At 40.0% G+C, this 15,007-nt stretch overlaps 1 protein-coding gene across 1 annotated transcript in view; it reads right to left on the bottom strand.

Moving 5' to 3' along the window:
* Positions 1 to 564: 564 nt before the first annotated feature.
* SPHKAP (SPHK1 interactor, AKAP domain containing) overlaps positions 565 to 15,007 on the bottom strand; it is a 169,750-nt gene continuing 155,307 nt past the window's right edge. The window contains 2 exon segments of the mRNA XM_088021948.1: positions 565 to 708; positions 14,763 to 14,944. Coding sequence (XP_087878074.1) covers positions 565 to 708; positions 14,763 to 14,944 — 326 coding nt within the window.

Below are 15,007 nucleotides of genomic sequence, written 5' to 3'. Positions count from 1 at the left end.
GAGGACATCAGTAATACTCTTGCACTTCTGTTAATATCCACTGATATTGGTCTGATAGTGAAAATCTTTTGTATCAAAATTCTGGAAATTTCTCATCCATATCTTAAGTGTTGACCTGGGCTGACAGCCCCTGAGTCAGCTTGAAAGAGTAAAATAAAGATTATATCATAGTTTACAAAATTATTTTGATTAGTTACTTTGCTTCTAGTTGATTCACATAATTGGAGACATTACCCAGAAGTTTATATAATTAAAAATATTTAAGAACAACTTTCCTGGATTTTTGGGCCTAGTTGTAAGCTTTTAGTTTAGGGCCCATTAAATTTTTGGTTTTTCCAGCCATCCTAATGCAAGCTCTTTTGAACTCGCTCATAGGTTGTATTGATTTGTACAGACCTATTGCTTTTCCTCAGACTTATTCCATGTGCAGTAGAGTTGAATAGCAGATTTTTTATAGCTCTGCTAATGTGATGGGATGTTTTGAGAAAGTTTAGAGCATTTAGAGCAAACCACTGTAATCTAAGCTGGGAGAAAGGAAAGGAATCTCTAAAAGGCAAAGCTGTCTTATCCCAGTTCCAAGAGCCAGTCAAAGAGACTTGGGGTCCCATCCTTCTGTTTCTCATGCATTTTGCAGTACTGAACAACGGCATGAAAGATATCTCCCACTTTCCAGGACTTCTGCTGAACCAGCCGCACGACATCTAAAAACTAAAATCAAGCACAGAGTTAGGATTCACATATTACGGATGAGCCCCAAATTTATCACATTCAATCATTCTTCCAAAACCAACATCTCTCTGGGCTATATTTTTAATCTCTAGTGACAGAGGACTATTTTCTAGGACAGTCTACTTCCTTTTTAGACAATTCAGATTGTGGGGGAGTTCTTTCAAGTGAACTGGAATTTTCTTCTTCAGAGCAGTTGCCATCCATTGACTGCTGGAGACTAGATGGAATTCTTCTTTCAAGAGTCCGTCTTTTAGATATTTCCAGAGTTTCCTCAGGTTTGCTTTTCTCTGGGTTGGACTCTCTCTGGCAGGACTGTACAGCATAGCTCCCAGGACCCTCTACCTGTCCCAAATAATCTCTGATTGGATGCATACATTTAGGCTAAGTAAATCAAGTGCTAAACTTTTGGGTATGGTCACTTACAGCCTCTTCACTCCATCTTGAAAAATCCCCTCCCCCATCATCACATTTCAAGAGACATTGGCTTTCCATTGCAAAAGGAAAAGTAAAGATTAAAGAAACACCCTAGATTTGTCACCCAGTTATTGGTACCAGCTTCAACTGGCCACGACTTAGAGACAATGTTTTTGGCTGCAGGTGAATTGTGAGCTGAAGTGTTGAAAGATGAGAAATCATTGTCGATCATTCCCTTCATGACACTGTGGGCTGAAGCCAGGGTGAAGGCCTCTCAAACTCCTTAGGCAGATACTTTTAAAGAAAAGTGACAATTATTAAGGGCCAAAACCTGTACGAAGTACATTTCTGCATGTAACCTCATTCAACTCTGTCAACAACTCTGTGAAGCAGACATTAACAATGAAAAATTGAGGTCTTGAGAGATGAAAACATGTGCACGATCTTTAGGATGATGTAAACAAAGAGACAGATAGGAGGTCAATAGCAACTATAGATAATAATCCCCCAGGGAAGGACAACACCTAAGCCATATCCTACTATCTTGTGCCTGTACCTGATAGGTGTTCAATAAATATTTGCTGAATGAGAGAAGGAACAAATGACCAAATGTGAGTCAAATACATTCAAAATGACCATGAAGACTATTTGAAATATGGGATGGCAACCAGAATCATTGAGGATGAACCTCATCTAAGTATTCTTTCTTAAGTGTTATGTAATGTATTTACACATATGTAATTTAAACATGTGTATCTTGAGGCTGTTTAGTCAACAATTTTCTATTGATAGGATGCTCCACAAAAGTGGTTGTAAGCTGAGGCTGAACAGAGCCTAGATTAGTGAAATGGTAGTGGGCAAGAAGCACAGTAAAAGCTGATCATGTGGCATCTGTCTTATTGAATTGTGACTGACAGCGTTGTGTATGTTGTGGGGTAGGATAGCCTGGACCTCTCTTCACTCTTCACTAGAACAGCAATGGAAGGTTAGCTCCATTCATCTCCCTTGGTCTCAGTGATAACATTTCATAAACTACTAGTTGTTTGGGACCCCTTTGCAACTTCTGCCTAGTTTCCTGTCTGTCAGATTCCTGAAATTTTAGAGAGCTTTATCTTTTAAAAAGGTTAAGACTTTGCTTAAAAGGCAAATACCCTCAGATAGGGGAACATTCCTAGCAACTATTAGTAATTTATGGAGATGAATTAAAAATAACTTTGTGAGCTGTTACTTATATCTTGGCATGTATGAATGATCCGAGGCATGTTTTCTGTCATACTAATGGTAAAAACATGAAGCATCAGAGAAAAAGAGAGAAAGGCTAGGATGTCTTTGCCTGATTTGACAAATCAGACTTTTCCAGCTCTTACTGGAAGTCTAGAAAGTAGGTGTTACCAGTGGAGAATGCTTGAACATCAAGTTTCTGAGGTCTCATTGTGAGAGGTTCATAAGTTGGTGACTTCTCTTCAAGAATTCCTTCAAGTGTCACCAATGGCCTTAGGCCAGACCCATCCCTTGAGGGTGTCTCCTCTCCCTTAACATGTCTTATAAAGATGCAGTCAACATAAAATACACAGAAATATAAAATTAGCCTCAGCTCCTTTCTTTCTTTCTGTAAACTCTGGCTCACTGGTCTACCACTCTGTTCCCAACTTTTATCCCTGAGTCATTGCTCTAAGAGACAATCAAAACTCTGGAGCAGATGTCAGTATTTGCTAAGCCCTTCCCAGAAGGCTCTCAGCCTCAGACCTCTTTAGAAGCTCAATTACTGCTTCTTTCCATCTACTTAGGACTTGTTGAAGGAGGATCTCCCACTGTGGTGATGACCACAGGATGAGGTTGGTTGACCCAAAGTTGTCAAAATGGGCCAGAAGGTAGTCACTCTGCCAGTAGTTTGTGGAATGGTCACAGGCTAGAATCTGTCTCATGATTTCTAAATCCAGTCTGATATCCCAGTAAAGAAGCTTTTAAAAATGATCTGGCCCCACTAACTATAGCCTACTCTGAGGCTGTGATGACTTAATCTCAGACATCAAGACCTTGAAACATCTGTGTGTCTCATGAGCAAGAAGGTCTTACACTTTCTTTTCTTCCTTGACTGCAAGAAATTTCTAAATAAAAATGAGGCTAAAATTGTGAAGAAGCCAAGAAAGGACATTTCCAGCTTGTTACTATAGCCTTTAAAACCACATTCAATTTAGCAGCTGGCCCTAGATTTTTCATTGTGCCTGTCCATGTGTTTGCTCTGGTAATTTTATAATCAGCTTCAGTATGTCAGGGATCTGAGTTTTCCATTTCAATGCACTGAAAAATAAAAATCAAATATTTTCATTTCCTGCCATTTCACAGTCAATAATTAGGTTCCCTTTCTATAGATCATAATTGGCATTTCCTTGAGCAAATATTTTGTCTTAAGAAACTAGAAGGATTTACATCCTGTGATGGTGTATCATTGACAGACTCATTTGAAGAAGAGTGTTACATGGTAGAGGACTTTTATATTCACAGGCAGATTTACTAAATTAGACCAGTCGTTTACAAAATCCTATGGTAAAATCTATGGGAGTTGTTGCAAGCTGTGAGATTTTTAGGAAACACTCAGCTTGGATTTCTGAAAGTAACTACCTTCTTTTGCTCCAAGGCAGACTTCCATTTTATTAAACACAAGTGAGTTGGTTTTTATATTGCTTCTGCAATTATAGCCTGTAGAGCCATGATTACCAGCCTTGGCTGTACCCTGGAACCACCAGAGACCTTCAGAAAACTCCAATGCCTGGGCTTCATACCAAGAGGAGATTCTAATTTAATTGGCCAGAGCATCTAGGTCTATAAATCTCCCCAGGTGATTCTAGAACACACTGAGTTTGAGAACCTTGACTAAAGGGTTCAATTCAAGACAATTTCTTATGTTTATAAGCAAAGAGATTTAGAATCTATTATCCACGTAAATGTCAGTATTCTCCACCAAATTCATATATTGAAACCCCAAACCCCAATGTGATGGTATTACGAGGTGGGGCCTTTGGGTTTAGATGAGGTCATGAGGATGGGGCTCCCATGATAAGATTTATGCCCTTATAAGAAAAGGAAGAGACACCAGAGCTCTCTCTGTCTACCTTAGGAGGGAAGAGGGAGGGACCGGGCCCTCACCAGGAGTGGAATCTGCTGGTAACTTGATCTTGGACCTCACAGCCTCCAGAACTGTGAGCAATAAATGTCTTGTATAAGCAGCTCAGTCTATGGTATTTCGTTAAGATGGTCTAAGTTAAGACACTATATAATTCTTCTCTATTTTTCCTTCCTTTTTTTCTCTTATTGTCCTACCACCACTTTTCATGTTGAATAGAATGAGAAATTAGATGTGAGATCATGTCTCTTCTGACCCTCACTTTCTTGGGGAGGTATGCATACACCTGTTTCCTCTCTTTCCTCTGTTCTTTGCATTGCCTCCAAGAAAAGGAAGTAATTTTCAAATGCATAAAGATGAGAAAGGCACTGATTTACAGTGAAGCCAGTCATCAGGCCATTCTAGCTCACAGAAGCTCATTCGATTTAGAAAAGGAGCTAGAGTGCAATGATACCTTGTATCCAAGAGGCAGAATAATTGGCTAATTTATGTCATTTTTTTAAAAAACAGTTACCTTCATGATTTTTTTTTCACTTTGAATTAATCAGATTAAACTTTTAAAAAAATTCTTTATTTAAATTCAATTTAGTTCACATATACTGCATTATTATTTTCAGGGGTAGAATTTAGTGATTCATCAGTTGCATATAGTGTCAGCCATTGTGAATGATGTTTACAAACTGTTTTAGATCATTAGGCATTACGATTCTCAGCAATCTTTGCCCTGGAATTTAGGATACTTAAAGTTACCTCAAATTCTGCCACTACTTCAGGATATTTCTTATGGAAGGGGGTCTCAAACTTCAGTACTCATCAAAATGACTTCACTTGAGGGAAATTGTTAAAAAATATATATTTCTGGGCCCCATCGAACATAATCAGGGCCAAGGAAGGGCCTAGGCATATGAATTGTAAGTAAGTGTCCCAGGTAATTCTGTGCATTTGGCTCATAGTTGAGGTGTGAGAAATCCCATTAAAAAAAAAATTATTATGGTATGTTAGTCACCATACAATACATCATTAGTTTTTGATGTGGTGATCCACGATCCATTGTTTTTGTATAACACCCAGTGCTCCATGCAGTACGTGCCCTCCTTAATACCCATCACCGGGCTAACCCATCCCCCCACCCCCCTCCCCTCTAGAACCCTCAGTGTGTTTCCCATAGTCCATAGTCTCTCATGGTTCATCTCTCCCTCCGATTCCCCCCCTTCATGTTTCCCTTCCTTCTCCTAATGTCCTCCGTGCTATTCTTTATGTTCCACAAATAAGTGAAACCATATGATAAGTGACTTTCTCTGCTTGACTTATTTCACTTAGCATCATCTCCTCCAGTCCCATCCATGTTGATGTAAAAGTTGGGTATTCATCCTTTCTGATGGCTGAGTAATATTCCATTGTATATATGGACCACATCTTCTTTATCCATTCGTCTGTTGAAGGGCATCTTGGCTCTTTCCACAGTTTGGCTATTGTGGATATTGCAGCTATGAACATTGGGGTGCATATGGCCCTTCTTTTCACTACATCTGTGTCTTTGGGGTAAATACCCAGGAGTGCAATTGCTGGGTCATAGGGTAGCTCTATTTTTAATTTTTTGAGGAACATCCACACTGTTTTCCAAAGTGGCTGCACCAACCTGCATTCCCACCAACAGGACAAGAGGTTTCCCGTTTCTCCACAACCTCTCCAACATTTGTTGTTTCTTTCCCTGTCCATTTTGCCATTCTAACTGATGTAAGGTGGTATCTCAATGTGGTTTTGATTTGAATTTCCCTGATAGCTAATGATGATGAACATTTTTTCATGTGTCTGTTAGCTATTTGTTTGTCTTCTTCAGAGAAGTGTCTTTTCATATCTTCTGCCCATTTTTTGACTTGATTATTTGTTTTTTGGGTGTTGAGTTTGAGAAGTTCCTTATAGATCTTGGATACCAGTCTTTTATCTGTAGTATCATTTGCAAATATCTTCTCCTATTCTGTGGTTTGCCTCTTTGTTTTGTTGACTGTTTCCTTTGCTGTGCAGAAGCTTTTTATCTTGGTGAAATCCCAATAGCTCATTTTTGCTTTTGTTTCACTAGCTTTTGGAGATGTATCTTGAAAGAAGTTGCTGTGGGTGATGTCAAAGAGGTTACTGCCTATGTTCTCCTCTAGGATTTTGATGGATTCCTGTCTCACATTGAGGTCTTTCATCCATTTTGAGTTTATCTTTGCATATGGTGTTAGAGAATGGTCGAGTTTCATTCTTCTGCCTGTGGCTGTCCAATTTTCCCAGCACCATTTATTGAAGAGACTGTCTTTTTTCCATTGCATGTTTTTTCCTGCTTTGTCGAAGATTATTTGACCATAGAGTTGAGGGTCCATATCTGGGGTCTCTATTATGTTCCATTGGTCTATATGTCTGTTTTTGTGCCATGCTGTCTTGGTGATCACAGCTTTGTAATACAGCTTGAAATTGGGCAACATGATGCCCCCAGCTTTGTTTTTCTTTTTCAACATTTCCTTGGCGATTCGGGGCCTTTTCTGATTCCATACAAATTTTAGGATTGTTTGTTCCAGCACTTTGAAAAATGTCATTGGAATTTTGATCGGGATGGCATCGAAGGTATAGATTGCTCTGGGTAGCATAGACATTTTAATAATGTTTAAATTATTAAATAGAAAAATCCCGAATTCACCGATCCACGAGCATGGAATGTTTTTCCATCTTTTTGTGTCTTCTTCAATTTCTTTCATGAGTGTTCTGTAGTTCCTAGAGTATAGATCCTTTACCTCTTCGGTTAGGTTTATTCTGAAGTATCTTATGGTTTTTGGTGCTATTGTAAATGGATTGTTTCTCTAATTTCTCTTTCTACACTTGCATTGTTAGTGTATAAGAAAGCAACTGATTTCTGTGCATTGATTTTGTATCCTGCCACATTACTGAATTGCTGTATGAATTCTAGTAATTTGGGGATGGAGTCTTTTGGGTTTTCCACATAAAGTATCATGCCGTCTGCAAAAAGAGAGAGTTTAACTTCTTCTTTGCCAATTTGAATACCTTTTTTTCTTTCTGTTGTCTGATTGCTGTTGCTAGGACTTCTAGTACTATGTTGAACAATAGTGGCGAGAGTGGGCATCCTTGATGTGTTCCTGATCTTAAGGGAAAGGCTTTCAGCTTTTCCCCATTGAGGATGATATTCGCTGTGGGTTTTTCATAAATGGATTTTATGAACTTGAGGAATGTCCCTTCTATCCTTATACTCTGAAGAGTTTTAATCAGGAAAGGATGTTGTATTTTGTCAAATGTTTTTTCTGCATCAATTGAGAGGACCATATGGTTCTTCTCCCTCCTCTTATTAATGTGTTCTATCACATTGATTGATTTGAGAATGTTGAACCTCCCTTGCCTCCCGGGGATAAATCCCACTTGGTCGTGGTGGATGATCCTTTTAATGTATTGTTGGATCCTATTAGCTAGGATTTTGTTGAGGATTTTGGAATCCGTGTTCATCAGGGATATCAGTCTGAAATTCTCCTTTTTGATGGGGTCTTTCCCTGGTTTGGGGATTAAGGTAATGCTGGCCTCATAAAATGAGTTTGGAAGTTTTCCTTCTGTTTCTATGTTTTGAAACGGTTTCAGTAGAATAGGTATTATTTATTCTTTGAATGTTTGGTAGAATTCCCCAGGGAATCCATCAGGCCCTTGACTCTTGTTTTTTTGGGACGTTTTTGATCACTGCTTCAATCTTGTTACTGGTTATTGGCCTATTCAGGTTGTCAATTTCTTCCTGTATCAGTCTTGCCAGCTTATAGGTTTCTAGGAAGGCCTCCATTTCATCCAGATTGCTCAGTTTATTGGCATATAGTTGTTGATAATAATTTCTAATAATTGTTTCTATTTCCTTGGTGTTAGTCGTGATCTCTCCCCTTTCATTCATAATTTTATTAATTTGCGTCCTTTCTCTTTTCTTTTGGATAAGTCTGGCCAGTGGTTTATTGATCTTATTAATTCTTTCCAAGAACCAACTTCTAGTTTCGTTGATCTGATCTACTGTGTTTCTGGTTTCTAATTCATTGATCTCTGCTCTAATTTTAATTATTTCTCTTCTAATGCGTGGCTTAGGCATCGTTTGTTGCTTTTTCTCTAGTTCTTTAAGGTGTAGAGTTAGTTGGTGAATTCGGGATTTTTCTATTTTTTTGAGCGAGGCTTGGATGGCTATGTATTTTCCTCTTATGACCGCCTTTGCAGTATCCCATAGGTTTTGGACCGACGTGTTTTCGTTCTCATTGATTTCCATGAATTGTTTAAGTTCTTCTCTGATTTCCTGGTTGACCCAAACATTCTTGAGCAGAGTGGTCTTTAGCTTCCAAGTGTTTGAATTTCTGCCAAATTTTTTCTTGTGATTTAGTTTCAGTTTTAAAGCATTGTGGTCTGAGAACATGCAGGAAATAATCTCAATCTTTTGGTATCAGTTGAGACCTGATTTGTGACCCAGTATGTGGTCTATTCTGGAGAAAGTTCCATGTGCACTCGAGAAGAATAAGTATTCTGTTGTTTTAGGGTGGAATGTTCTGTATATATCTCTATGAGGTCCATCTGGTCCAGTGTATCATTCAAAGCTCTTGTTTCCTTGTTGATTTTCTGCTTAGATGATCTGTCCATTGCTGAGAGTGGAGTACTGAGGTCTCCTACAATTAATGTATTGTTATCAATATGACTCTTTATTTTGGTTAACAGTTGGCTTATGTAGATGGCTGCTCCCATGTTGGGGGCATAGATATTTACAATTGTTAGATCTTCTTGTTGGATAGACCCTTTAAGACTGATATAGTGTCCTTCTGTGTCTCTAATTACAGACTTTAGTTTAAAATCTAATTTGTCTGATAAAAAATTGCTACCCCAGCTTCCTTTTGAGGTCCGCTGGCATGGAAGATGCATCTCTATCCCTTCACTTTCAGTCTGGATGTATCTTTAGGTTCAAAATGAGTCTCTTGTATGCAGCATATGGATGGGTCTTGCCTTTTTATCCAATCTGCAACCCTGTGCCATTTTATGGGAGCATTTAGGCCATTCATGTTGAGAGTGATTATTGAAAAATATGAATTAATTGTCATCATGTTGCCTGTGAAGGCTTTGTTTTTATAGATTGTCCCTGTAAATTTCTGTTGTATATCACTCTTGGGGTCTTTCTCCTTTTATAGAACCCCCCTTAATATTTCTTGCATGGCCGGCTTAGTGGTCACATATTCTTTCGGTTTCTGCCGGTCGTGAAGCTCTGCATCTCTCCATCCATTCTAAATGACAGGCTTGCTGGATAAAGTATTCTTGGCTGCACGTTCTTCTCATTTAGTACCCTGAATATGTCTTGCCAGGCCTTTCTGGCTTGCTAGGTCTCTGTGGATAGGTTGACATTATACTGATGTTCTTCCCTCTGTACGTAAGGAATCTCTTCCCCCTAACGGCCCTTAAGATGGTTTCCTTATTTCTAAGATTTGCAAGTTTTACTATTACATGCCGAGGTGTTGGCCTGTTTTCCTTGATCTTGGGAGGGGTCCTCTCTGCCTCTAGGACGCGAACATTTGTTTCATTCCCCAGATTAGGGAAGTTCTCAGCTACGATTTGCTCAAATACATCTTCTAGTCCTCTCTCTCTCTCCACTCCCTCCGGGATTCCAATTATTCTGACATTGGAAAGCTTCATGGTGTCACTTATTTCTCTGATTCTATTTTCATGGATTCTGAGTTGTTTTTCCCTGGCCTCCTCTTTTCCCTTTTTATCTATTATATTGTCTTCCAGGTCGCTTATTCATTCTTCTGCCTCATTTACCCGAGCTGTTAGATTATCTAGATTGGATTAGATCTCATTGATAGCATTTTTAAGTTCTGCCAATTCAGCTTTCATTTCTGCCCTTAGAGACTCTATGTTGCCATTAACTGATTTCTCCATTCTAGCCATTGTCTTCACAATTGTTAGCCTGAATTCCATCTCTGACATCTTGGTCATATCTGCATCCATTTGTAAATCTGCAGCATAAGTCATAATCTCTGAGTCTTTTCTATTTTGGGGGTTCCTCCTCCTAGTCATTCTGTTGATGGGTGGTTGAGGGAATGTATAGAGTCCAAATTATTGACCAGAACCCAAGCAAGATGCACCTGTTTTCTAGGGACCTTAGGGTTGCTGGCCTCTTGTTTTCCCAGCCTGTCTTCTTGGGGAGGGGCCTGCTGCGCTGTGACTCAGGCAACCCTGTTTGGGCGGAGTTGCCCTGCCCCCCTATGGTGGGGGATGGGCTCAGTGGGAATCAGTTTTTGGGGCTTTTGTTCTCTGGTGGCTTTCCATGTCTCTTCCATGAGTCAGAGCAGAAGAGACTGTTTCCAACTCTCTGCCTCAGGGCAGAGAGATCGCAGTCTGCTCTTCAGTGAGCTCTCCAGGCCACACCGTCTCTGTTTCTGTCCATGCTGCTATAAACTGCAGCAGCCTGGATTGTGTGCCCCTCCGCAGCACCCCCAGTCCTGCCTCCAGGTCGGGGCACGTCTCTGCCCTTTGAGCTTCTAAAACCACCAGCTGCCCCCAGATCGCACGCATGACCCCGCCGCTCCGGGTTTCCGTCCCGGGGCTGCCCTAAAGTCCTTTCCATGCCATTACCGGTCCGCGAGTCTGTGCCCCGTCCCCAGCACGCGAGGCTGTCGCTCACTGGCGGTGTAGGATCCCCACAGCCAGGCACCCTCCTGCTGCTGTTTATCCTCCGATATTTGCCCGGGGAATCACGGCTCCCCACTTCGCGCCTCGAAACCAACTGCCTGCGATATTCTGTTTGTAGAGATCCAGATCTTCTTACATCTCAGGCTGGTTTCGTGGGGGCTCAGAGTGGTCTGGTAGATAACCAGCTCAATTCTGGGGACCAGTTGAAATCGGGTCCCCTACTCCTCTGCCATCTTTCCTCTCCCTGAGAAATCCCATTTTCAATGTGTTTGTCATCTGCTTCTAAAATAAGTTTGCATCATATTTCAAGATTTCTCTTTACTGGGAATCTGAGCTTCTCCCAGTTTATATTCACCCTACTCTGGGTCCCTCTGGAACTGGAATGGAAACTCCATGGGTCATGTCATAAGTTTTGTCTCTTTTGTTCCCTATATTTCCAGAGCCTAGAACAGTGCCTTGTTGTACATGCTTGATAAACATTTGATGAATGTTCTGAGTGTACAACTTTCAAGTGGACAGCATTTTAATGAATAGAAAAAAACACCATGAAAGAGAAAGCTTAAAAATGAAAGTGTCATTTTATCAGAAAAGAGTGACACTACGTTGGGCACCAAAAATGCTTGGAATTTGCCTTTGAGTTGAAATGTGGCTGAAATTCATTATAAGCTGACTTTAATTAAGTGCCCTTCAACTCCAAGGTCAATGGTGGGAAAGATGAGCTGCTTCAGTATTTACTCACGATACCCTCTCCTCTTCAGCTCAGGCCTGTATTGTCACAAGGCAGGGGGGTTGATGAGGGAACACCCTAGGGGGACAATTGTTAACTAAGTTAATTTATTTTAAAAATTCAGAATTCACACAAATGGGGACTCAGGGCATAGATCTATGAGTGATGTTTAATACTCGAGTGATGGTGGGAAAATGACATTTCTGAGCTAAACAGAGATGCTTCTTTAATCCTCTACAAACTGAGTAGGAACATGTGAGACATTGTTGCCTTTATGTAAGACAAAGCCTCATGGGAGGCCACAATCTCTCTTCCACACTACTTCAAAATAACTACTTAACTAATTAAGAAAGACAATCAGAATGAGGTTTCCAAATGCAACATTGATAAAAGAAAGGATGTCAACATTTTGCCTATGGATTTGCTTTATTTGACCAGTTCCATCTCAGACAACAAACAGTGCCCATTTATGGAGAAGCCAGTCTGTATAGAGAATTTTGAGTCTGAAAAAAATTAGAATATTTAGTCCCTAAAGTTACATTACTTAGAAATAAATTCCTTGACCTGATGCTACATTGAATGAGTAAAACATTACTTCCTGTTTTTCTTAATAACATTAGTGGAGCATTTATTGTCTCAGAAAAACAGCTATGAGCAAAGGCAGGAATTCCCTCCGGGAATTGAAAATTAGTGAGGATAGTGGGAGGGATGGGGTGGCTGGGTCATGGACCTGGGGAGGGTATGTACTACGGTGAGTGCTGTGAATGTGTAAGACTGATGAATCACAGACCTGTATCCCTGAAACAAATAATACATTATATGTTAATAAAAAAATTTAAAAATAAAATAAATAAAAAGTAAAAACAGAAAAAAAAAGAAAAGAAAATTAGTGAAGATAAATAAATATCAAGTCAGGGCCCAATTTACAAAATCAAGTTCGTGACACACCCTTGTCCTTTCACCTGATAAGGATTTATGAGACACATATTCACATAGAGTACTATGTTGTTTCTTCAAAATGGTTGATTGTATAAAAATCTACTTTATTAAAAGACCATCTGAAAATATACCAAGTAATGCTCTGGAGATAAAGTTGGAAACCAGCCCATCTTTCATTTTTTCCAGGAATTTGAGGATCCACTTTACCTGAGAATGTTCTTGTTCTGCCCCCCATGGCAGGGAGTCTTTAGGATTGTGTATGACAAGAAGGAGAGGTCCGATGTGGAGTGCTCTTCCACTCCACTCTTTGCACTGCGCAGGCTGGGTGGTAAGGTGGAAGGAGAATTTATCACATAGTGAACCACTCATTACCTTGCCAACAAAGGTATGGCAAGTATAGGATAGTATCTATAGATAGTATCTAGATTCAGATGGCATGGAATGGTAGGAAGAGAAATATGTTACTGGTTGGAGAGAGAAACTAATGTGGAAGAGGGCAGTATCGATTATGTCTCCTCAGTTTTTCCAGTAGCCAATGCCATTGGCTGGTGATGCAGAAATGGGGAAGCTGTTCTAATTACCATGTGCATGGGCCACGTGGTAGAGGATTTTTCATTTCAGCCTGCTAGATTTTGACAATGAGAATTCCATATTTAAAAAAAAAATCCAGATCATAACTCCAAGGCAATGTAACCCGAGAGAGACACTATTGAGAATTTTCCAGGAGTAGGCTCAGACATCACTACCTGAGGATTCTCTCATGGGCCAGCCACTCTGAGTCCTGACTTGCTCATTAAAAAGGGATGATAATAGCCATTGGCTCTTCTCACAGGGTTATTGAGAAAGAAGTATAATGCATATGTGGAAGTACTTTGTGACAATAAGACATTACAAAATACACTGTGGCAGTGATTGGCAGGATCCTAAAACAGCTTCCAAGATTTCTGCCCTAATCCTCACTACCATGAATAAGATGAGAAAATTATGACCTTATTATGTACATGACAAAAGGGATTCTTCAGTTAATAATGTGTTAATCAAAAAGGAGACTATCGGGTGAACCTAATCTCATTGCATAAATCCTTTAAAAACCATTTTCTCTGGTTGGTGGCAGAAGTAAGAGACATTGACTGCATGAGAACATAGAGGGGTCCATACGAAAAGGAATGTTGGAACTTTCTAGAAGGGGCACAGCAAAGAAATGGGTCATCAGTCCTACAACCACAAGGCACTGAATTAGGACAACAACCTGAACAAACTTGGAAGCTTGTTTTTCCCCACAGTTTTCAGACAAGTGCCCAGCCAGGCTGCCATCTTGATTTCTGCCTTGCAAGTCCCTAACCAGAGAGCAAAGTAGAGTTCACCCAGCTCCTGGCAACAGAGTTGGTGGTGTTGTTTTAACCTAGCAAATTTGTGGCAGTTTGTTACACAGCAATAGGAATCTCATACAGCAACGTTATTATTAATTTGAACATCTTTAGAAGGAGCATGCTTTTAAATTATGGGAAATTGAGGTTGAAGACATTGGCAGATGGATTTGTGCTTTAATCTTAATAATTAACTTTCTATAACAGTGGACAGTTTTAGGGATATGGAGTTAGAGAGATAGTTGCTATTAATTTAGAGGTTGGCAAGGGATCTATTCCCTGACTTTATATTTCTGGTAGGTGGAGAGTGATAAGGAGGAAGTCCGTCTAATGCAAACCTGTTCAGTAGAGGGTTACACATGCATCTCGTTGACACCATGTCACAGTCTGTTTTAAATATCAGTATGGCCTCACTTTAGTTTCTTGTATCTATCAAGCCTTTCCCTTCTACCTTTTATTTAAACGAGTGGTATGAGGAGGTTGGTTCCAGAGCAAGGAAACATCAAAACAAAAACAAAGAAACAAAACACTAGACTCTGAGAAAGTTCCCATCTCCGCATTTCACTTTCTCATTGTCACCAATGAGCTGAGACCAACTGAGGGTCAAAGAAACAGTTACCATGATTATATTGATGCAGGTGGAAGGTTTCAAAGTTCTAGTCAAAATTTTAAGGTAAAAAGAACAAATAGTTCACATTTAAATGAGTTGACTGGGAATTTACCGAGTTTCCAGCAGTAATAAAAGCACAATTTATTCACATCCAAAAACAGGACGGGGTACCTTTTCAATTCTGTTTTCCTGAGATTTCTTAAAGTAGATGGTGGGGATCCCAAGTTCCGAGGCAGCTATCCACTGCAGAGTGGCTCGAAGTTCAGCGTCAGGGCACTCTGGCTCCAGGTCAAAGTTGATCACTAGCAGACTCCCCTGGGGGCTGGCTGCTCCCATTGGCACTACAGAGACACCTGAACACAGACCACAAGCCCAGGCTTACTACATGTTCCAAGGGGAATCACAAGCAAATTGTA

Source organism: Eumetopias jubatus, unplaced genomic scaffold, assembly GCF_037043125.1.
Source record: "Eumetopias jubatus isolate StellerSeaLion01/CBP00866 unplaced genomic scaffold, mEumJub1_p1.0 scaffold_3, whole genome shotgun sequence".
NCBI classification, from domain to species: domain Eukaryota; kingdom Metazoa; phylum Chordata; class Mammalia; order Carnivora; family Otariidae; genus Eumetopias; species Eumetopias jubatus.
This window is presented reverse-complemented; position numbering and strand designations above follow the sequence as displayed.